General features: G+C 48.2%; 2 protein-coding genes and 1 pseudogene across 2 annotated transcripts; 1 reads left to right on the top strand and 2 right to left on the bottom strand.

The window, feature by feature from the left end:
- Positions 1-311: 311 nt before the first annotated feature.
- Positions 312-2,107, bottom strand: LOC110315634 (serine protease inhibitor A3F-like). The gene is made up of 2 exons (XM_021189640.2): positions 1,776-2,107; positions 312-1,140 (listed from the first exon to the last, which is right to left on the bottom strand). The coding sequence occupies exons 1-2, from the start codon at positions 1,923-1,925 to the stop codon at positions 838-840; spliced, it is 453 nt and encodes a 150-aa protein (XP_021045299.2). The 5' UTR covers positions 1,926-2,107; the 3' UTR covers positions 312-837.
- Positions 2,108-2,491: 384 nt separating this feature from the next.
- On the bottom strand, positions 2,492-8,304 carry LOC110315633 (serine protease inhibitor A3F-like). The gene is given in 6 exon segments (XM_021189639.2): positions 2,492-3,045; positions 3,681-3,831; positions 4,779-5,049; positions 5,770-5,790; positions 5,793-6,387; positions 8,243-8,304. Coding segments are annotated over 5 exon segments (1,329 nt in total). The 5' UTR covers positions 6,376-6,387; positions 8,243-8,304; the 3' UTR covers positions 2,492-2,742.
- Positions 8,305-16,908: 8,604 nt separating this feature from the next.
- On the top strand, positions 16,909-22,544 carry LOC110315632 (annotated as a pseudogene).
- Positions 22,545-22,874: the final 330 nt, after the last annotated feature.

Here is a 22,874-nt window from a genome sequence, read left to right as displayed (position 1 = left end):
CCCTTGTCATCAGTAAACTTGAAATATCATAATACATATTTGTGTGTCATGGGGAAATGTCTATGATTCTCTGTACTTCAGTTTTTTTATCCATACAGAGAGACTCATAATAGCATGTAGGTCAGAGGGCCATCACAAGTCACAGAGTGTAAGTGACAATCTCTATGTCCCAGTTGTCACCAGAGGTTATAATCACCTAATGGAATCTCTGTGAACACTGTCACATTCAATGCAGTTACATGTTTATTGATACTTTGCTCCTGCCCTTTCAATTTGTGTGAAGAAGGTGGAGGTGTCCATCTGTCCTGTGAGGTTGGTCACCTAGAGACTTAGGGTTAGGCTACTTCTCTGCCCTGAGTAGGAGTGCTAGGGGGAGAGGAGCTGCTCTGACCCACAGGCCCCATGCAGCTGCAGGGGCCATGGCTCCACCTGTGCCAGATCTGGGTGGGGCCAGAGACTCTGTAGGGGCTGTGGATAGCTCTGCCCACAGGAAGGCAAGAGGAAGGCAGAACTGGACACCAAGCATTTCAGATGCTGCAGATAGACCCAGGGCAGCAGGTTCCCTTCTTAGTCCTTATGGGTTGTCCTGTAAACTTGCATAGTGCCATCCTGACTGAAAGGCTGAAGGCAGACATAAGCAGAGCCTAAGTGAGGAGAGAGCCTCACTGCCGGGCCCAGGCTTTGGGTTGAGGGAGATACAGGGAGAGAGCAGGACAGGGAATAACACAAATTTCAGGTCAGGAACCTGAGCTAGTGTTGCCAAGATGACGGGGAGTCTGACACTGACCAGCCATAGGCTTGTTTTTCTGCATGAGGACATGACAGAGTTAGTCGGGGTCACTGTCCAGTCAGGCATGGCAAACAACATGTGCAGACAGACCTACATACAGGCTTAATTTCCAGCTCTTGTGAAGAAGCACCCTCCCCATTTGGGAAGTTCTCATCTCTCTCTGGATTTGTAACTTTGGCCATGAGGAGGACAACATGAGTATTTGTGTCAGAGATAACCATCAGGAATGGCCTGTTGAAATATATTATCATAGAGTAGATTTCTAGACAACATCCATGAAGTTTATATCCTGTGGCAGCAGCTGCCTCTGTGCCTGTCTCAGCCACATCCAGCACAGCCTTGTGGACCACCTGTGGGGAGAGAAACACATCACTCAGTGGAGACAAAGGGGCAGGAGAAGTGTCTTGAGCAAGCAGTGAGTGCTGGCCTCATCCACTCATGAAATTTTTGTTCCTTCCCTGAGCTCTAACCCTGGATTCCCAAGTCTCTGCTCAGGCTGTGAGATGGGGCAGGCCCTGGTCGGCTCAGTGTCTGAAACAGTGATGCCCTCAAACCACTACAACAGGAGGACAGGAGCAGGCAATGCCAGTGTTTTTTATTATGTTTCTTATGTTTAGTGCTGCTATTCTATGTGCTAGAGAAGAATTCCTGGCTGATGCAGTGAAGTTAAGGCTGGGCATGCATTGTGCCTGCAGTGGATTGTGTGTGGCACCTGCAGTGCTGCACAGTTTGGTACCCATGTGATCTAACACCAAGTGTAGGCAATCCCCACCATGGGTTCCTTAGTGAGGTATAGTCCAAAGGGCAAAATAGGGACTTGCTGCATGCTCTCTGCAAGAATATCCTGGATGGGATAAAGCTCTCTCCAGCATGAGGCAAACAGAAATACAGGTGTTCGCACAGATGTGCCAATCCCACCTGCCCACAAGGCCTGAACCATCCACATTCATGACCAAGTTGAATCATCCCATGTTTCTTGTCTTACCTGAAAGACACTCAGGTCCTTGATTTCTGTGATGCCAGACAGGTCAGCTTCTGTGGAGAAGAGTTCCCTGATGCCCAGCTCTGGAAGGATGTGCTCCAGGCTGTAGTCAGTGGAGATGGAGAACTTGGTCAGGTGGAGCTCATCTATCATGCTGAGAATGGAAGAGAAACATAGAGTTCCTGGACTCTGTGGCTCCTTCAGTCCACTGTGCCGCTGGGGCTCCTCTCCACAGAGAGCCCTCTAACTCCAGGGAAGTCCTCTTCCCACCCATGCCTACACAATGTGACTTTGCTCTCCCTAACGCAATAATTAACCTCAGTGCCTGAGAGTGTGAACAGTAGACAGGCATCCTGACTTGGTCCTAGCTGTTCTTTGACTGAGAGAGCTTTCCTCCTAGATCCACAAATGCAGTCCTTCCCTGTCATGGGGCCCTCTGACATCACCTAAGGAGCCTTCAGTTTAACATAGGACACTGCATCAGACTCCAGCTGTCCTTACCTCTGACACTCCCCCTCTCACCTCACCACTTCTCACCAGTGAGGAATGAAATAAAGATTCACTGTATTAGCATTCCCACACTTTCCCTTCCTCAACTACAACAAAGNTAGCTCTGCCCACAGGAAGGCAAGAGGAAGGCAGAACTGGACACCAAGCATTTCAGATGCTGCAGATAGACCCAGGGCAGCAGGTTCCCTTCTTAGTCCTTATGGGTTGTCCTGTAAACTTGCATAGTGCCATCCTGACTGAAAGGCTGAAGGCAGACATAAGCAGAGCCTAAGTGAGGAGAGAGCCTCACTGCCGGGCCCAGGCTTTGGGTTGAGGGAGATACAGGGAGAGAGCAGGACAGGGAATAACACAAATTTCAGGTCAGGAACCTGAGCTAGTGTTGCCAAGATGACGGGGAGTCTGACACTGACCAGCCATAGGCTTGTTTTTCTGCATGAGGACATGACAGAGTTAGTCGGGGTCACTGTCCAGTCAGGCATGGCAAACAACATGTGCAGACAGACCTACATACAGGCTTAATTTCCAGCTCTTGTGAAGAAGCACCCTCCCCATTTGGGAAGTTCTCATCTCTCTCTGGATTTGTAACTTTGGCCATGAGGAGGACAACATGAGTATTTGTGTCAGAGATAACCATCAGGAATGGCCTGTTGAAATATATTATCATAGAGTAGATTTCTAGACAACATCCATGAAGTTTATATCCTGTGGCAGCAGCTGCCTCTGTGCCTGTCTCAGCCACATCCAGCACAGCCTTGTGGACCACCTGTGGGGAGAGAAACACATCACTCAGTGGAGACAAAGGGGCAGGAGAAGTGTCTTGAGCAAGCAGTGAGTGCTGGCCTCATCCACTCATGAAATTTTTGTTCCTTCCCTGAGCTCTAACCCTGGATTCCCAAGTCTCTGCTCAGGCTGTGAGATGGGGCAGGCCCTGGTCGGCTCAGTGTCTGAAACAGTGATGCCCTCAAACCACTACAACAGGAGGACAGGAGCAGGCAATGCCAGTGTTTTTTATTATGTTTCTTATGTTTAGTGCTGCTATTCTATGTGCTAGAGAAGAATTCCTGGCTGATGCAGTGAAGTTAAGGCTGGGCATGCATTGTGCCTGCAGTGGATTGTGTGTGGCACCTGCAGTGCTGCACAGTTTGGTACCCATGTGATCTAACACCAAGTGTAGGCAATCCCCACCATGGGTTCCTTAGTGAGGTATAGTCCAAAGGGCAAAATAGGGACTTGCTGCATGCTCTCTGCAAGAATATCCTGGATGGGATAAAGCTCTCTCCAGCATGAGGCAAACAGAAATACAGGTGTTCGCACAGATGTGCCAATCCCACCTGCCCACAAGGCCTGAACCATCCACATTCATGACCAAGTTGAATCATCCCATGTTTCTTGTCTTACCTGAAAGACACTCAGGTCCTTGATTTCTGTGATGCCAGACAGGTCAGCTTCTGTGGAGAAGAGTTCCCTGATGCCCAGCTCTGGAAGGATGTGCTCCAGGCTGTAGTCAGTGGAGATGGAGAACTTGGTCAGGTGGAGCTCATCTATCATGCTGAGAATGGAAGAGAAACATAGAGTTCCTGGACTCTGTGGCTCCTTCAGTCCACTGTGCCGCTGGGGCTCCTCTCCACAGAGAGCCCTCTAACTCCAGGGAAGTCCTCTTCCCACCCATGCCTACACAATGTGACTTTGCTCTCCCTAACGCAATAATTAACCTCAGTGCCTGAGAGTGTGAACAGTAGACAGGCATCCTGACTTGGTCCTAGCTGTTCTTTGACTGAGAGAGCTTTCCTCCTAGATCCACAAATGCAGTCCTTCCCTGTCATGGGGCCCTCTGACATCACCTAAGGAGCCTTCAGTTTAACATAGGACACTGCATCAGACTCCAGCTGTCCTTACCTCTGACACTCCCCCTCTCACCTCACCACTTCTCACCAGTGAGGAATGAAATAAAGATTCACTGTATTAGCATTCCCACACTTTCCCTTCCTCAACTACAACAAAGTCCAGAGGATAAGAATTTTTTTATTTTTGGATTTTAATCTTTGATAGACTCTGAGGGTCTATGTCCAGCTTGGCATGCAGTAGGTCTTCAAGTCACCATGACATGAATGTTGAGTGAATGATGGATGAGGGGATGAAAGGACTCCATGGGGCACAGCTGAGTCTCAGAACACATATCTTGTCAATCACAATCCCCCCTGACTCACGACTCTCCCGTCACTCAAGACTACATGAACACACAGGCTGTTAGATGGGGGGAGAAACCTCAGCTCCCTGTGTGAGCTGGTCTCCTATTGTGAAGAACAAAAACCACAGTAAAATCAGGCCTGAAACACCTGAGACAGTGGAGGGGACTCAATTCAACTCNACCTGTCCCCTGCTGACACTTTAACCATTACACTGGCTGTAAGTGGGACTCTGAGGTCCTGGGATACTAGATATCAGAACAACAGCACTATGGGGATCCTTGCCAGTTCTGGGTCCTGTGGGTATCACCTGGGCCTCAGAGAGTCCTTCCACTTCCTCAGGGTCTCTGGTTGCAAGCTGGCTTCCACCTGCTGCATCCTGCCCTGGTCAGGGAGGATGAACAGGGCACTGGAATTTCCTGTGTACTTCAGCTCCACCATAGAGCAGGATAGCTCATCATCCCAGAAGTAGGGTGTCAATTTCTTAATTTTCATCCTGGGCACCTTCATAGACCTCTTCTCATCCAAGTAGAACTCAGACTTAAATGTGTTCCGGGGGTCAAAGGGCATCTTCCATTTGCCTACATGTGGAGCAGATCATCAGATTGTAACAGTAGCACAGAGACCACACCTCTACTGTATGTAGCACCAACTACTTAGTTATGACAGCTGTCAATATACATTCAACAGCTCAGTGTCCCTTAGTAGTTTTATAATAATTAGAAAATCCTTGGGAGATACAGCACTGTGAATGAGAAGGGATCCACAGGCTTCTTTAGCAAAAAGCAACCTCTAACCCTCAACCTGGAGAACTGAGCTCCTGAGAACCAGGTGTGTAAGCAAGACATGACAGTGCAAATGGTGAGCCTGAGCCTGGAGGGAGATTGGGANCCTGTTGTCCTCAGGGGGAAGCAGGTCTAGAAGGGATTGGGAGAAAAGAGAAGAGTTGAGTCCGCCCTCTCTGAGGTCTGTTAACTGTGTCCTGGGTGGGAACCAGTTTATTGGAAGGCCGGACTGAGAACCAAGTGTGGGATAAGTGTGAAGCCCCTGGGTCCTGTAACCCAGACTTGGTTTACCAGGAATCCATTGATAGTGCAGTTAGTAAGGCATAGGTAATGTTTGTGTTCCAGGAATTATAACTATATCTAAAAATCTTACAGGGGTAAGGCCTGTGCGTTATAAAAATTACACACCCATTCTTGCAAAGGTTCAAAAGCCTACTTTAAAATGGGTAGCATAAAAGACACAAGTTTCCCACCAAGATCCTCTCCCTCCACTCCACAATCAGTGACCACGCTCACCTTTAAAGTAGATGTAATTACCAGCACCAGCAATGTCCTCTTATCCAGGTCTGAGACCAGTTCTTTGATCATCCCCTGGGTCTGTTTCCTCACATAGTCATTGATGAGCTTTGTGGCCTCACGAGGATGCTGGAAGTCAGCTGTGAAGGCCTCAGCCTGGTACAGAGCCCTTGCCTTCTCCTTGAACTCTGCCAGGATCTGCAGGTGCTTTTCAACAAACAGGGCACTGCCTGTGCTGATCTATACCTGGTCACCTGGCTGACTGAAAAGGTATAGCAGGTACCTAAATCCCTGGTGGATGGCTTCCTCAGGGGTCTCTGTGAGATTGAACTTCAGACCTTCTAGAATTTCCTTCAGGGTGTTGCTCTTTGCTCCCAGGGACAGAAGGGCCAAGGCAGTGGAGATGCTGAATGGGGAGAAGACAATATTTTCATCTGGATTCTTCAAAACCAGCTCCTTGTAGAGGCTGAAGGCAAAGTCAGTGTTGCTGGAGGACAGTGTTAAACTGTCCACAGATACCACATTTTCTTGCAATTCCTGGACTGCAGTGTCCCTTCCCAAGGTGACATCTGGGCAGCCAAGGACAGCAGGGGAGATACCAGCCATTACTGTCTTCTTCTATGTGAAGGAAAAGATCCATTAAGTCTATGAGAGTTAGTGTCATCCTGACCATCTCCTAGTTCTCTTATGTGGCCTCTTTTATGCTTGGTTGCCTCTGTAAACTTCATAGGAGATGCTCTGTTCTCTCTAATTGCAGTAGCCTGTGCCCTGCTTCCTTTACCAATGGAGGACCTGCTGTTACTGTAGCCATTTTGCTAATAGAGAACCATTATCCAGGGAAATGAAGATATTGACAGGGTCACCATGAAAGGAAGAGAAGAATGTGGGACTGAGCACCAACCTTTGTTATCTTAATGTCTCCTCTCCTTTTCTTAGATTGGGATAAGGACTCACTAGGAGGCAGGAACCATTTTCCTTTGCAACTGTGTGCCATCACCTCACCACCTCCCTTTTAGTCTGGACTCAGGGAAGGAATCTCAGGCCAGTTAGGTAGGACAGGACCCAGCCCAACCTCCAGGTGACCTCTATAAAATAATCTCATTGCACTGAGCTGGATTCAGAGCATGTTTCTTGGAGTTGGGATGTCAAATGACAGGAAGCACTGTAGAGATCTGGCTCAGTGCCAGAGCCCTGAGACCTCTGAGAACAGGTACCAATTAGAAGGACCAATAGTGGAAGGTTCTTTAACTCAAGCCAAGGTACCACCGGTAGTTTATACCTCAGGTCAAAAAGGTGTTTTGATGGGAAGATAACTGAGTGGAGCCTGAATCTCTCATTCTAGGACCATATTTTATTCTGGCTGTGAGGATGTCTATGTGGTAGCAAGCAGATGGGTAAATTTCTCTGGGCAACCTGTCAAGAGGTCCAGGTTACATACTTATCAATAATATCTTTATTAAATAGTATCTTCAACATGGGATAGATGTGACAAAAGTCCAAAGGGCCATCTCCTCCATACACACCTGTCCTGGCAGCTACAGGCACAATGAAACACTACAACACTACAACTGATGGCTTGTGATCTTTCTAAAGACAGCTACTCCTTTTCAGCCTCTGTACAGACTGTAGGTTAGATCAGAGGAAATGCAGATGCCATAGGAGTGGGACAGGAGGGAGAGGAGGGGAGAGAGTAGAGGACACTGGGAAAGGAGAAGGAGGAATGTGAAAGTGGAGGGAAATGGGCTGGAGGACAGGAGGCTGAGGGGATAGGATATGGGGGCCAAGGGGAAGATGGAAGGGAGATGAGACTGGGAGAGTGTAGGAGAATGAAGAGCAGGGGAGGGAGGTGCTGTCCCCAGGCAGTGACATGCCTGCAGAGGAGCCAGGAGCTTCAGCCACCTTCACTGTTTGTCAGACTGAGGCAACCATTTCTTAGGAAAAGCTCCAGATAATACTTTATTTGAAGATTGTTTCCACAGAACCCAGGCTGGTCCTTGGTGGAGCAGTGAACTGAGTCAGTAGCTGAGCAGGTGTCATATCCTCAGCCCAGGAGAGAGTGTGGCCCTGCTTCCAATCCATGGAGCTTACAAGGGAAGTGGGGTCCCAGAACCTAAGGCCTCTGCAGTCTGATGTGAGCATGGCAGTGGTGCTGACTCCGCAGAGGGACTTTGTAACAATCCTGTCCCCTCCTGGCTTCTATATCAGCACCTGAATTAGCAAGGTCTCAGTACGGACCTGTGGAAGGAGCAGACTCCATTTGCTTTCCAGGAGCATAGCTCATGGCACCAGCAACTTCCATAGCCATGAAGACGCAGATAAGAGTGAAGATGTCCATGCACTGCAGAAATGTTCCTGGAGTCTAAACTAGATAAAAATCCTCACCCCCCCCAAACCAAAACCCTAGCTCATATCCAGTACCACACAGCCTGTGAAGCCTCCTTCTGTCCCCAGAGAGAAGGTATCAGGGCATTACCTGCAGAGCTGAGCCAGCTGCCAGTGTCTGGGATGGCTGGCTCCTGGTGGTCAGGGCTGCTGCCTTCCTGCTCTGCTGTTCTCTCCACTGCCTGCTGAACTATTTATCCTCACCAAGGACTCCTCCCACTTCTTAGGAAATGCTGATGCAGACAGGCTGTGCTCTGGGCTCTGATGGGAAAAGGACAGACTTCTGGGAACTAGAACTTGTAGGTTTTATCTTGCAAAACCATTTCCTGCTGGGAAAACCCCTAACTGTTCTAAATAACATACCATGGGGATGTCTTGGTATGGCTTCTGCTTTTCTAATTGTTGAAAGGAGACTGTGGGACAGGGATGTGTATTCAAGGCAACAAGACAGGGCACAAGCACAAACCACATGTCCACAGGAGGGAATAAAGCTAACACTTGTCCTTGGCTTTCTAAGTCACTTCAAAGAGAAAACAATTCTATGTCCATGCTGGCACATTTCTATAGGGAAGCTTGCACATTAATAAACACATTCCTCAATGTTGACAGCCAGCTGCCATTGTCTGGGATAGCTGGCTCCTGGTGGCCAGGGCTGCTGCCTTCCTGCTCTGCTGTTCTCTCCACTGCCTGCTGAACTATTTATCCTCACCAAGGACTCCTCCCACTTCAAAGGTCATCATGGCGCAGATGAGCAGTCAAGTCAAGAAGACAGGGCAGCAGGCCTGACACACTTGTCCCCAAGCAGAGTTGCAGCTAATCCTTTGTTCTGGGCTTCCCAAGTCACTTCACCAAGGATACAACTCTGTGTCCATGTTCTTTGGTCTCTTTATGAAAACTCCAAGAATAATGAACACATGTCTCAGTGTTGACAGGCCTTTGCCTGCATCTGTCTTACCTTCCTTTCTGCCAGAAAGGCAATTTCCAAAGGGAAGACACTTGTGCTTGGCAGTGGAGGAAATCAAAAGGAGTCTGTGTCTGCAGAGACTGACTGGCTGATGGAAATTTTTCAGGAGAGAGACTGGAGTTTTGCAGGTCTATCCTGAGGCCTGTAACCTTAGAATGCGCTAAGTTCCATGTGAAGAGAATTTCTTGTGTACTGTGTGTGTGTGGAAGTATCATCTGTCAACAACAACAACAACACCTGACAGCATACTAGCTGAGGCAGGAGATTGAAGGTGAGTCTTTGGTAGGAAGAAGAATGCTCTGATAGAGTCAGGTGCAGGAACGGATTCACCCTTTGAGGAGACAGACCATGAGACAGGTGAGGGATAACCAGCCTCCTGGCAGAAGTTAGACTAGTTTAAAAAGGATAATTGAGTTACAAGCTAGCAGGAATAATCCAAAGCTTGTGACCTAGGCACTTTATACATAAATAAATTTCAGAGCCATTAGTCACAGTTACAGTTCTGGCTCCATCCATGTTTTATCTCCCTGTATGACAGAACCAGTGCCCGTGACCTTAAAAACAAGTGCCTCAGCAGATAACTAATTGCAACCCAAATTATAAGAATGGCAGCAGATGACATCATGAGCCTACAGAGAAGCTTCCCCCATCTGTATGTGGCTGCCTCTCTCAGATGTATCCATGCCCCTTAAACAAGTCTTCATCTATGACATTCTTCCTTTTATAAAGCCATAAAGGTTTTGTGACACTGTTTCCACGTTGGAACATGGAGTTTGGGTAACACAAAACTCTGTTCTCCTATCATTGTCACCTAAAATGCTCCCAAATGAAGGATCTTATTTCCTTTAGGATGAGAGTTGTGGGTTTTGTGTCAAGGGTGCCGTGAGAGACTCAGTAGACATGTCTTAGGTCCAAAGTTGCTGTCCCCAAATACAGGTTCTAACAAGAAGGAATAGGGCTGGAGAAACAAAGAATTAAGGTGGCTCTCATCATACTGAAAAAGTAGATCCCCTATGGCCATTCCTGTTGTCCAGGAGGCATCCTAACATCCCCACAGAATCTGCTGCTTCAGGCAGGGCCACCTAGATCTGCTTCAATCCAGATCGCCTGAATCAGCTCCCAGCTCCTTACCTGCTGTCACAGAGTATCAGTTTTGTTTACTGACATTTTGCTTCTTCTCCTGTACACTGATTCTCTCTCTCTCTCTCTCTCTCTCTCTCTCTCTCNCACACACACACACACACACACACACACACACACACACACANANAGAGAGAGAGAGAGAGAGAGAGAGAGAGAGAGAGAGAGAGAGAGAACGCCTTAGTGATTTTATCCACAATAAATCTTTCTTTTTACCCACAAAGTTGTCTAGTTTGGAGACCTCCCTGCTTCCTGGCTGATGCTTGGCTCTAACTGAACTGAAGTTTGTACCCTTCTCAGGGCAGATCACAGGGTTCAGCTGCCTGCTGCTGCTGCCTACCATATTCAACTCCAAGTTTAGAATTGACCTTTCCAGCTGGCTTTCGACTCTACTCTGCTGGCTAGATTGATGTCAACTGAACACAACTATGGCCAAGTAGACAGGATAGATTTTAATGGACTAATGTTTTCATAAGATCTGGTTGTAGGCAAGCCAATATGATATGTTCTTAATTATATTAAATAAGAGGGCTCAACCCATCTGTGGTGGGTCCTGTCATTTCTGGCTGGTAGTGCCAAGGCTTTATAAGTAAGCAGGCTGAGCAAGCCATGTACAGCATGCCAGTCAGCAGCACACCTCCATGGCTTCAGCATCAGCCCCTGCTGCCAGATTTCTGCCCTGCTTGAGTTCCAGTCCTGATTCCTTTCAAGGATGAACATGTGTACGCCACCGAATGCCCTTCCTCGCCAACTTGCTTACTGATCATGGTGTCTCATGACAGCAATAGAAACCATAAGTGAGGCATCCCCCTACTCCGTCCTCTCATCTCTCCACCCCTACTTGGTTAAGTGACATTTTGTGGCTGACTCATCAGTGTCTCTTTCCCTCATTGGATCACTGGAGCCTCCTGTCTCTTTGTCTTTCTGCAATCTTGGATCCTACTGCACAAAGGTCCATCAAATGCATTAGGCAGTTCCCCATTGCACTCTTGCACACCCCATGCTGAGTAAAGGGATGCTTGTGTCCAGGGATGCTGAGCATCTTTCTGAGGATTCTCTCTTCATGGGGACACCCTCAGACTCAGAATCTGTCCCTAAGTCACCTAGAGCATCTCCCAACCCTGTCTCAGTTCCTATGCTAATGGACTCCTGCTCCTGGAGGGATTCCTCCAGACTCTTTCCCAAGACTCTCCTTTTTCCTCCTTCCTCTGAAGTTCTCTATCCACCTTTTCAAGACTGTCTTTCTTCTGCTTGCTCCATCTCTCTCACTTACTCAGTCCTGGGCTCTTCCCATTCCTCACTGGACTCTGCCACTCCACTTCCTTGTCTCCTTAAGTCTTTTTCCCACCTCAGAACTAGAACTGCCATTAAGATTCACCACCTTGTTTTGGACTGCAATGTGTCTCAGCCACAATATAAGCTTGACATTCTCGGCAGGCAGGAAGTGCCATATTTGGGTATCAGATTCTCACTGATCTTGACAAGTGCTGCCAAGGTGCCAGCACGTGATCTGAGACCCATGTTCAGGTTTTCTTTGGCCTCCATTTTTGGCCCCACCCACTGTACCCCATGCCATATTTACCAGATTTGCCTGGCAACAATCTAACATCCTCCCCAAGCCCTTCAGAACCTGGAGTTTTTGGCCCCCTCTCCTTTCAGCTTTGATCTACAGGACACAGTCCCTTCATGGGCTCTGGTAGAGTCTTTAAACTTCCCACTGAATCATTACAAGCAAATCTACATCAGGAACTTGTTTTTATTGAAGCCTGAGCATGTCTTTGACTCCTCTCACTGAGCCTTACACTCCTTTAGAAAGATTCATGTGATTCCTCTGCTCTCACTGAGACATGCTGTGGTCCTATCATGTGCAGGAGGAATCCTACACTCTGCATTGCATGATTCTCTTCCAGTCAACCTTCAGAAACCATCTGTCCCCTCATTCCCATTGCTCTAACTTATCAAGTGTATCCTGCTTCACAACCTTGACTCTTGCTGTCAGCTCCTGAGAGCCCAGGTTCTGTGTCCATTCGCACAGCTCAGTTGCTCATTCCCTTGAACTCTCAGTTCATGTGGAGCTGCCTCACTTCTGCTCTTGCTGTCTCCCTGGTTGTTTCCCTGGTTGCTTCTGGAATGCTGTGTTGTGTTGGTCAAGCTTTCCCAGGGAGAAGGTAACTGCACACGAAGGTACTCTCCTGCCTCATGCACTGCTTATGTCCCATGTTTGGCACTGAGTGGTTGCAGATGTCCCAGCTGGTTCATGCATCCAGCTTTGAGGATCTTATTCTAGGGATCCATGCTCCTCCCTCAGATCACAGTCAATTCTCTGACCCGTCTCCAACTCCCACTTTCATAAACTAATCCCCCTGTAGTAGTGGTTCTTCTGTGTTGGGGTTACTTATTGGCAGAACTTGTCATCATGACAAAAGATTCCCTGATGCCATTCTTCCATGTGACCTTGTGCAGCCTGAAACTTTCTGGAGTCTAGTTCATATCTGTGTAGGAGAAGCCCGGAGTAGCACAGCCCTCCTGGAAGCTGAGCTTGGCCTCTTGTCATCAGAACCTCCTCCATGAAGAAGACCTATCTGTTTCCCTCTGGGCATGGCCATCTGCCTCAGTGCATGTTCTTACTTGTTGATAAGACTGAGGCTTCATTGTCATTATACTAACATTCATATGTTCCTCATACATCTGTTCCTGCATTCATTCATTCATTCATTCATTCATTTCTGGTCTGCACTGGAATCGCTATGTATGAAGAGGAAAGGCTGGGCTAAGTGCCATAGTTGCTGGCTTTGGGTCTTGGGTCTGGGAGATGTGAACAGAAGCATGGAGATTATAATGGTTTGGTAGCTACTGTACAGTCATATTGATGATAGACCATCTCAAGTCTAATATTCTGCCAAGGGCTTCTGTTCTCCTATTTAAGTGTGTCTTGTTGGGAAGGGTTCTGGTTGTAGACAATGCATTCTTCAAGGTTTCCAAATGTAAGAACCTTTGAGCCAAACCTGCCTTGTGCAGTGAAGTTCAGTAAAAAGCTGTTCCATTCCCCACTGAGCCCCTCCTTAAATGGATGGTCAGCAGTCATGGCAGGACACATGGCAGCCTGCATCTTCCTGGCAGCATCTTTCCTGGCAGGTGCCCTACATCTCTTCTAGTATTGGAGGTGGCAGAGGGCTGATCAGCACTTCGTGAGAGGAAAGCAAATGCAGGTGTACTAAGAGGAGGGCAGAGGCATGGTGGGTAGGGAGCTCCAGCAGGCTGCCCCGAGGAGGATCCTCTCTGCTGAGAAGTGTAGAGGAAGAGAAAGGGGGTACTGCAGAGGATGTGGGAACATGCTGGAGGTCACAGGACAGGGTGAGCCTGCATCACTGTTCATACCTCCCACTGCCTGTGTTGTACAGCTAGGGAGTACAGGTAGTTCTGGTTCAAGGTATGGTTTTCAGGTGAGGGAGTAAAGGAGAGAGAGGAGTGTCGGCCTTTACCTCTTTACCTCTCTCTCTCTCTCTCTCTTGCCCCCCCCCCCTGTGTGTGTGTGTGTGTGTGTGTGTGTGTGTGTGTGTGTGTGTGTGTGTGTACAGGAACTGAGTTGTGGTGGACTGCTTCATGATGATTTGGCAGAGAAACCCTGGCCTCGTGTTCAGTTGAAGTGAATGTTTTAAATGAACCTTGCAAGGATCTGCAAACACTCAGCAGGTGAGTTCGGCTCTCCACAGAGGTTTGTTTGCAGGAGAGTGATGGCCAACCAGCTGGACTTCTACAAGTGCAGAGGTTGAACAGAGCCCACACCTGGTTCAAAGTCCACAGCACACACATGCTGAGGACAGCAGCCCTGCTCTGTCCCTTCGGGTGACAGCTGTGGAAGCTGATACTTTTGGAGCAGGGTGACTGGTGGAATGTTCCAAAGGATACTAAAATGTGCTTCTATTTCTCCTCACTGGGAGAGGACAAAGCTAGGGAAGTGGCAAGGAGGGACTGCAGCTGGCCAAGTCCTCCTCAGCAAGCCTGGGTGTGACAGAGAGGAGCTCTGCTCCCGCTCCCAAAGATTCTGGGTAGAGCCTGATGTCCCCTACTCCATCCTTCACAAACGTTCCTAATGAAGCTGGGTCTTTTCCCTGCAGAAAGTCTCTGAAGAAAGATATCAAAGAAGATCTCAGAAGACGGAAAGATCTCCCATGCTCATTGGCAGGATCAATAGAGTGAAAATGGACACCTTGCCAAAAGGAATCTACAAATTCAATGCAATCCCCATCAAAATTCAAAATCAATTCTCCATAGAGCTAAAAAGAGCAATTTCACCTCACGGAGACCATGAACACAGCTTGGATGTTTATTAAGCACTTATGTTACTATGTCCCCCAGTCATGTTGGCTCTGGGTCAGCAGCAACCAAAGCTGTGTTCATGGAGAGAATGGACATCATGTGGCTGGTCTGGCTCAGACTTCTGCCTTGATTCAGCATTAGCCAGAGGTGTGTGGTCTTGGCATCTTGCAGAGAAGACAGTCAACAATAGGACTCAGCCCACCAGGTTCTGGTGAGGATGGAGCAGGGCCTTAGGGAGGAAGGATGCAGCAACTGAGATGTCCATCATGGCTGAGGATATGACACCTGCTCAGCTACTGACTCAGTTCACTGCTCCACCAACAGACTAGCCTGTGTTCTGTGGAAATAATCTTGAAATACAATATTATTTGATGCTTTTCCAGAGAAACGTTGCCTCAGTCTGACAAACAGTGAAGGTGGCTGAAGACTCTGGCTCCTCTGCAGGTATGTCACTGCCTGGGGACATGAGGCAAAGCACCAACTCCTCCCTCCCCTGGTCTCCATTCTCCTACAGTCTCCCAGTCTCTTCTCCTCTCTTCCCCTTGGCTCCCTCATCCTATTACCTCAGCCTCCCATCCTCCAGCCCATCTCCCTTCCANTTCCACATTCCTTCTTCTCCTTTCCTAGTGTCCTCTCCCCCTCTCTACTCCTCTCCCTCCCCCTACACCTCCTATGGAATCTGCATTTCCTCTGATCTCACCTACAGTGTGGACAGAGGCTGAAGGGAAGCAGTTGTGTTTACAAAGATCACAAGCCATCAAGTGTAGTGTTTTAGTGTGCCTGTGGCCCCCACTCCAGGTGTGTATGGAGAAGATGACCCTTTGGAAATTTTCCATGTCCACTCCCATGTTGATGATAAGACAGATTTTATTGCTAATTAAGTCTACCCATCCGGTTGCTAGCACACAGACATTCTTTTTATTTTTATTGGATATTTTCTTTATTTACATTTCAAATGCTATCCCAAAAGTTTTCTATATTCCCACCCTCCCCCCGCCCTGCTCCCCTATGCACTCTCCCACTTCTTAGCCCTGACATTCCCCTGTACTGGGGCATATAAAGTTTGCAAGACCTAGGGGCCTCTCTTTCCAATGATGGCCGACTAGGCCATCTTCTGCTACATATGCAGCTAGAGACATGAGCTCAGGGGGTACTGGTTAGTTCATATTGTTGTTCCATCTATAGGGTTGCAGACCCCTTCAGCACCTTGGGTTCTTTCTCTAGCTCCTCCATTGGGGGTCCTGTGCTCCATCCTATTGACGACTGTGAGCATCCACTTGTTTATTTGCCTGACACTGGCATAGCCTCATATGAGACAGCTATATCAGGGTCCCTTCAGCAAAATCTTGCTGGGCATATGCAATAGTACCTGGGTTTGGTGGCTGATGATGGGATGGATCCCCGGGTGGGGTAGTCTCTGGATAGTCCATCCTTTCATCTCAGCTCCAAACTTTGTCTCTGTAACTCCTTTCATGGGTGTTTTGTTCCATATTCTAAGGAGGAATGAAGTATCCACACGTTGGTCCTCCTAATTCTTGGTTTTCTTGGCACACAGACATTCTTACAGCCATAACAAAATGTGGTCCAGGAATAGGAGATGCAGGCTCCACTCAGTTTACTTCCCACCAGAAAGCCTTTCTGGCCTGAGTTACAAACCACCATGTGCTACATTGGAAGGAGTGGAAAATCTTCCCCTATTGCTCCTTGTAATTGGTACTCATTCTCAGAGGTCCCAAGGCTCTGGCATTGACCCATATATCTTCAGTGCTTCCTCTCAATTGACCCCCTTACTCCCAAAAACATGCTCTGGATTGAGATCAGTGCAATGAGATTTCTTAGGTCACCTGGAAGTTGGACTGGGTCCTGTCCTACCTAACTGGCTGGACATTCCTTCCATGAGTCCAGACTAAAGGGAGGTGATGAGGTGTTGGGACACAATTGCAAAGGAAGATGGTGCCTGCCTCCTAGTGAGTTCTTATGCCAATCTAAGAAAAGGAGAGGGGTAATTAAGATAACACAGGTTTGTGCTAAGCCCACATTTTTCACTTCCTTTCATGGTGACCCTGATAAGTCTCCTCATTTCCCTGGATAATATTTTTCTGTTAGGAAAGTGGCTACAGCAACAGCAGGTCCTCCACTGGTAAAGGAAGCAGGCCACAGGCTACTGCCATTAGAGAGGCCAGAACATCTCCCATGATGGTCACAAAGGCAACAACATGCAGCACAGCAGGGACACAATGCAGGCCAGATGGGAGAACTAGGAGATGGTTAGGGCAACACCAGCCTTTCATAGACTTAAGGGATCTTTTCTTTTCACACAGCAGAAGAGAGTAATGGCTGAGATCTGCCCTGCTATCCTTGGCTTCCCAGATGGCACACTGGAAAGGGACACTGATGTCCAGGAAGTCTAAGACAATTTGATACAAGTGGACAGTTTAACACTGTCCTCCAGCAACACTGACTTTGCCTTCAGCCTCTACAAGGAGCTGGTTTTGAAGAATCCAGATGAAAATATTGTCTTCTCCCCATTCAGCATCTCCACTGCCTTGGCCCTCCTGTCCCTGGGAGCGAAGAGAAACACCCTGGAAGAGATTCTAGAAGGTCTCAAGTTCAATCTCACAGAGACCCTTAAGCCAGACATTCACCAGGGCTTTAAGTACTTCCTATACATTCTCAGATATCCAAGGGACCAGGTACAGATCAGCACAGGCAGTGCCCTGTTTGTTGAAAAGCACCTGCAGATCCTGGCAGAGTTCAAGGAGAAGGCAAAGGCTCTGTACCAGGCTGAGGCCTTCACAGCTGACTTCCAGGAGCATCGTTAGGCCACAAAGCTCATCAATAACTATGTGAGGAAACAGACCCAGGGGATGATCAAGGAACTGGTCTTAGACCTGAATGAGAGGACATCCATGGTGCTGGTGAGTTACATCTACTTTAAAGGTGAGCGTGGTCACTGCCTGGGAAGTGGAGGGAGAGGATCTGGCAGTGGTAACTTGTGTCCTTATGCTTCCCATTTTAAAGGAGGTGTATGAAAGCCTTGGGGACATGCATGCCTAATTTATATTACACACAGTCCTTTCCTGTCTAAAATTATTTAGATTTAGTTATAATTCCTGGAACATACACATTACCCATGCCTTGCTAGGCCCAGTGTCAATGCATTCCTGGTAATCAGAGTCTCAGTTGCAGGACCCAGGAACTTCACTCTAAGCCCACACTTGGTTCTCAGTCCATTAAAGTGGTTCACACCCAAGAGCACAATCAACAGGCCACAGAGAGGGAGGACTCAGTGTGTTCCTGTTTCCCAATGCTTTCTAGACATGCTTCCCACCCCACCCCCACCCACAACGAGGACAACAGGATCCCAATCTCCCTCCAGACTCCAGGCTCACTGTTTGCACTCTCATCTCTTGCTTATACACCTGGTTCTCAGAAGCTCAATTCCCCAGACCGAGGGTTAGAGGTTGTCTTTTGCAAACCAAGCCTGTGGATCCCTTTTCATCATTGTTCCACATCTCCCAAGGATTTTTTCCAATCCTGATTAGGAAACCACTGAAGGACACTGTGCTGTTCAATGTGGATTGACGGCTGCCATAACTCAGCAGTTGGGGCAATGTGGGGTGGAGATGAGGTCCCTTGTGTTGTTGTTACATTCTGATGATTTTCTCCAAACTTAGCCAAATGGAAAATACCCTTTGATCCCCATGACTCATTTAAATCTGAATTCTACCTGGATGACAGGAGGTCTGTCAAGGTGCCCATGATGAAAATTAAGAAACTGTCTGTACTCTACTTCCGGGATGAGGAGCTGTCCTGCACTGTGGTGGAGCTGAAGTACACAGGAAATGCCAGTGCCCTGTTCATCCTCCCTGACCAGGGCAGGATGCAGCAGGTGGAAGCCAGCTTGCAACCAGAGACCCTGAGGAAGTGGAAGGACTCTCTGAGGCCCAGGTGACTGTCCTCAGGAAGCACAACAGTCATTGATCCCTGTACTGCTGTTGTCCTGATGGCCAGTGTCCCTGTACCTCAGAGTCTCACTTATATCCAGTGTAATGGTTATCAGGTCAGCAGGGGACGGGTGGACTTGAGTTGAATTCTGCTCTGCTGACTCAGGTGTTTCAGGCCTGATTTTACTGTGAATTTGTTCTTCACAGCATGAGATGAGCTCACACAGGGAGCTGAGGTTTCCTCCCTCTCTAACAGCCTGTAAATTACATAGAGGCTTCAGGGAGTCAAGATTTGTAAGGCAGAAGGAATTGTGATTGACAGGAGATGAGCTCTGTGACTCAGCTGTCCCCTGTAGAGCCTTCTCATCCCCTCATCCATCATTCATTCACCATTCATGGAATGGTGAGTTGAAGACTTACTATGTGCCATGCTCTGACTTGGACACTCAGAGTTCATCAGCTATTAATGTCCAAAAATTCTTATCCTTCTGGGCTTTGTTGTAATTGGGGAAGGGAAAGTGTGGGAATGCTAATACTGTGAATCTTTATTTCATTCCTCACTGGTGAGAAGCGGTGAGGTGAGAGAGGGAGTGTCAGAGGTAAGGACAGCTGGCGTCTGATGCAGTGTCCTATGTTACACAGAAGGGTCCTTAGGTGATGTCAGAGGGCCCCATGTCAGGGAAGGACTGCATTTGTGGATCTAGGAGGAAAGCTCTCTCAGTCAAAGAACAGCCAGGACCAAGTCAGGATGCCTGTCTACTGTTCACACTCTCAGTCACTGAGGATAATTTTTGCATTAGGGAGAGCAAAGTCATGTTGTTTAGGCAGGGGTGGGAAGAGGACTTCTCTCTGAGGAGAGGGCTGTATGTGGAGAGGGGCTCCAGTGACACAGTGGACTGAAGGAGACACAGGGTCCAGGGACTCTTTGGTTCTCTTTCATTCTCAGGAGGGTAAGGAAGCTCCACCTGCCCAAGTTCTCCATCTCCACAGACTACACCCTAGAGGATGTCCTCCCACAGCTGGGCATCAGGGAAGTCTTCTCCACACAGGATGACCTGTCTGGGATCACAGAAGGCAAGGAGCTGAGAGTGTCTCAGGTTCAGCTTGGTCATGAATGTGGACGGTTAATGCCATGTGGGCAGGTGGGATTGGCACAGGTGTGAGAAGGCCTGTATTTCTGTTTGCCTCATGCTGGGGAGAGCTTAATCCCACCCTAGATACTCCTGCTGAGAGCATGCACCCAGTACCTACTTTGCCCTTTAGACTAGACCTCACCAAGGTACCCAAGGTTAGGACACATGGGTACTACCAACCTGTGCAACAGGGCAGGTGCCCATGTGTCCTACACAATCCACTGTAGGCACAAAGCACACCCAGCCTCAACTTCACTTCTTCAGCCAGGACTTTTTCTCTAGCACACAGAATAGCAGCACTAAACATAAGAGACATAATATAAAACGCTGCAATTGCTTGCTCCTGTCCTCCTGTTGTAGTGGTTTGAGGGCACCACTGTTTCAGACACTGAGCCGACCAGGGCCTGCCTCATCTCACAGCCTGAGCAGAGACTTGGGAATCCCGCATTAGAGCTCAGGGAAGGAACAAAAAATTCAGGAGCAGACAAGGCCAGCACTCACTGCTTGCTCAAGACAATTCTCCTGCCCTCCCTGGTCTCCACTGAGTGATGTGTCTCTCTCCCCACAGATGGTGCATAAGGCTGTGCTGGATGTGGCTGAGAGACACAGAGGCAGCTGCTGCCACAGGAGTTAATTTTACCCTACACTGTGGAAATATCTCCTCTATGACAATATATTTCAACAGGCCATTCCTGATGGTTATCTCTGGCATAAATACTCATGTTGTCCTCTTTATGGCCAAAGTAATAAACCCAAGTGAGACCAGAACTTCTCAAATGGGGAAAGGGCCCCTTCCCAAGAGTTAGGAATTAAGCCTGTATGTAGGTCTGTCTGCACATTTTGAGGCATGCCTGACTGAACAGTGACCCTGACTAACTCTGTGACTCCCTCATGCAGAGAAACAAGCCTATGTCTGGTCAGTGTCAGACTCCCCGTCATCTTGGCAGCACTAGCTCAGGTTCCTGACCTGAAATTTGTGTTATTCCCTGTCCCTGCTCTCTCCCTGTATCTGCCTCAACCCAAAAGCCTGGGCCCGGCAGTGAGGCTCTCTCCTCACTTAGACTCTGCTTATGTCTGCCTTCAGCCTTTCAGTCAGGATGGCACTATGCAAGTTTACAGGACAACCCATAAGGACTAAGAAGGGAACCTGCTGCCCTGGGTCTATCTGCAGCATCTGAAATGCTTGGTGTCCAGTTCTGCCTTCCTCTTGCCTTTCTGTGGGCAAAGCTATCTATCCACAGCCCCTGCAGAGTCTCTGGCCCCCACCCAGATCTGGCACAGGTGGAGCCATGGCCCCTTGTAGCTGCTTGGGGCCTGTGAGTCAGAGCAGCTCCTCTCTCCCTAGCACTCCTACTCAGGACAGAGAAGTAGCCTAACCCTAAGTCTCTAGGTGACCAACCTCACAGGACAGGTGGATGCCTCTACCTTCATCACCAAACTGAAAGGGCCAAGGATCAATGAACATGTAATTGCATTGAATATGACAGTGTTCACAGAACTTCCATTTGGTGATTATAGCCTCTGGTAACAATAGGGACATATATATCCTCACTCACACTCTGTGACTCCTGTGATGGCCCTCTGACCTGCATGCTATTATGAGCCCCTTTATGGATAAGAAAACTGAGGCACAGAGAAGCTTAGTCATTTCCCCATGACACACAGCTAGGTATTATGGTATTCTAAGTTTGCTGATGACAAGGGACAATCTTCATCTAGCAGTGAATCTGTTCTTGAGACTTCCCAGTGGTACTGGACAGGTTGATTATAAAAGAAGATACTGGATGCTTCACAGAGAGCACCTAAAATGACCTGGGTTTGCAAGGTAAGCTCTGTGATGAGGACAGAGGATGACGATGATGGTGGTGGTGGTGGTGGTGAGGAGGAGTAGCAGAAGGAGGAAGAGGTGAGAAGAAGGTAGTGGCGATACTCATAGAGCCAAAAAGATTATATTTGCAGGGCAAAGAACAATGGAGCAATTTCTTAGAAACTGACATCACGTCCATTTAGGAAAAGAGTAGAACAGACACTAGACGGTAAAGAGTCTGGCCCTGTGTGAACCACTAATGTGTCTGAGCCATAGGGAGCTTTGAATGGGTCAACCACTGCTCCTGTCTTATGAATGAAACATGTGTGGCTACAATGCAGAGAACTTGACAGAGCAGAGGTCCTGGAGATTGTCACTGAGAGCAGTTTCATGGAACATCAGGCTGAGCCAGGTTGGAGCGTAGACAGAGGAGGAAAGGAGGCCTAGGTACATTTATGTGAATTTCTGGGTGTCCATGGAGAATCTTGTGAACCTGAAAACACAGTCAGAGGCCTGCAGACAGAGGGAAAGCTGTCCACCCAGTTGGAGACACACATGAGCCTCAAGGCTCCTGAGAAGACACAGTGGCAGGTGGGCCTGTGGTCAGCAGAGAATCACACACACAGGATTCCCTTCCTATTGAGCACCGAGATACCACACATAGGACCATGGTACGAGAGAAGAAGGGACCATCTATTGACAGCAGCCAAGTGTCCTCACAATGACAATGTGCCTAACTGCCAATTAATGCCCTGAACTGGATGCCACACGAAGACCATGAATAGTGACATGACTCAGCTATATCCCTCCATCCTTTTGGTTCTCTAACCAAGTATTTAAAGAGCCTGGGGTTGACAAAATCTCATGCTACCGAATGTGGTGGGTCTGAAACTCATTGCCAAATTAAAGTCCATCCAATAAAGGGGCCTAGAGCCTAACTATCTGAGTTTGCTTCTCCTCAATCCTTGGGGGCTGACACTTTGCATGTCTCTTGCCACCCAGATATTGCCTTGGTGAAGAATCCTCTAAAGGGAGAGGCCCAGTGTGCAGTAGAGGTGACAGACTGTGGAGGGGAAAAATAGGAGCCTGCAAAAGTTGCTGTTCACTGCAGTTCAATGCCTGGGAACTTCTTGCATGGCTCAGTGGTTTCCATATACTGAGCATCCATTTTTTAAAAAATTTAAAAATAGAGGCAGCAGAGGGGGTATAGTCTCTCTCACTCAATATTTCCTTCTTTCTTGCTTCTGTCAATGACCCACTGTGTCTCATGAAACTCAGGCATATAGTCACCTTGAGATTTTAACCCAACTACCTGATAGAGGTCATTGCCAAGATTTCATGTCTGCTCACCAATGATCAGATGTCTGTGATGCAGCACTATGGGATAGGGAGTAATAGTGCTGACAGTAGTT

The sequence above is a fragment of the Mus pahari genome, unplaced genomic scaffold (genome assembly GCF_900095145.1).
Source record: "Mus pahari unplaced genomic scaffold, PAHARI_EIJ_v1.1 scaffold_10659_1, whole genome shotgun sequence".
NCBI classification, from domain to species: Eukaryota; Metazoa; Chordata; class Mammalia; order Rodentia; family Muridae; genus Mus; species Mus pahari.
This window is presented reverse-complemented; position numbering and strand designations above follow the sequence as displayed.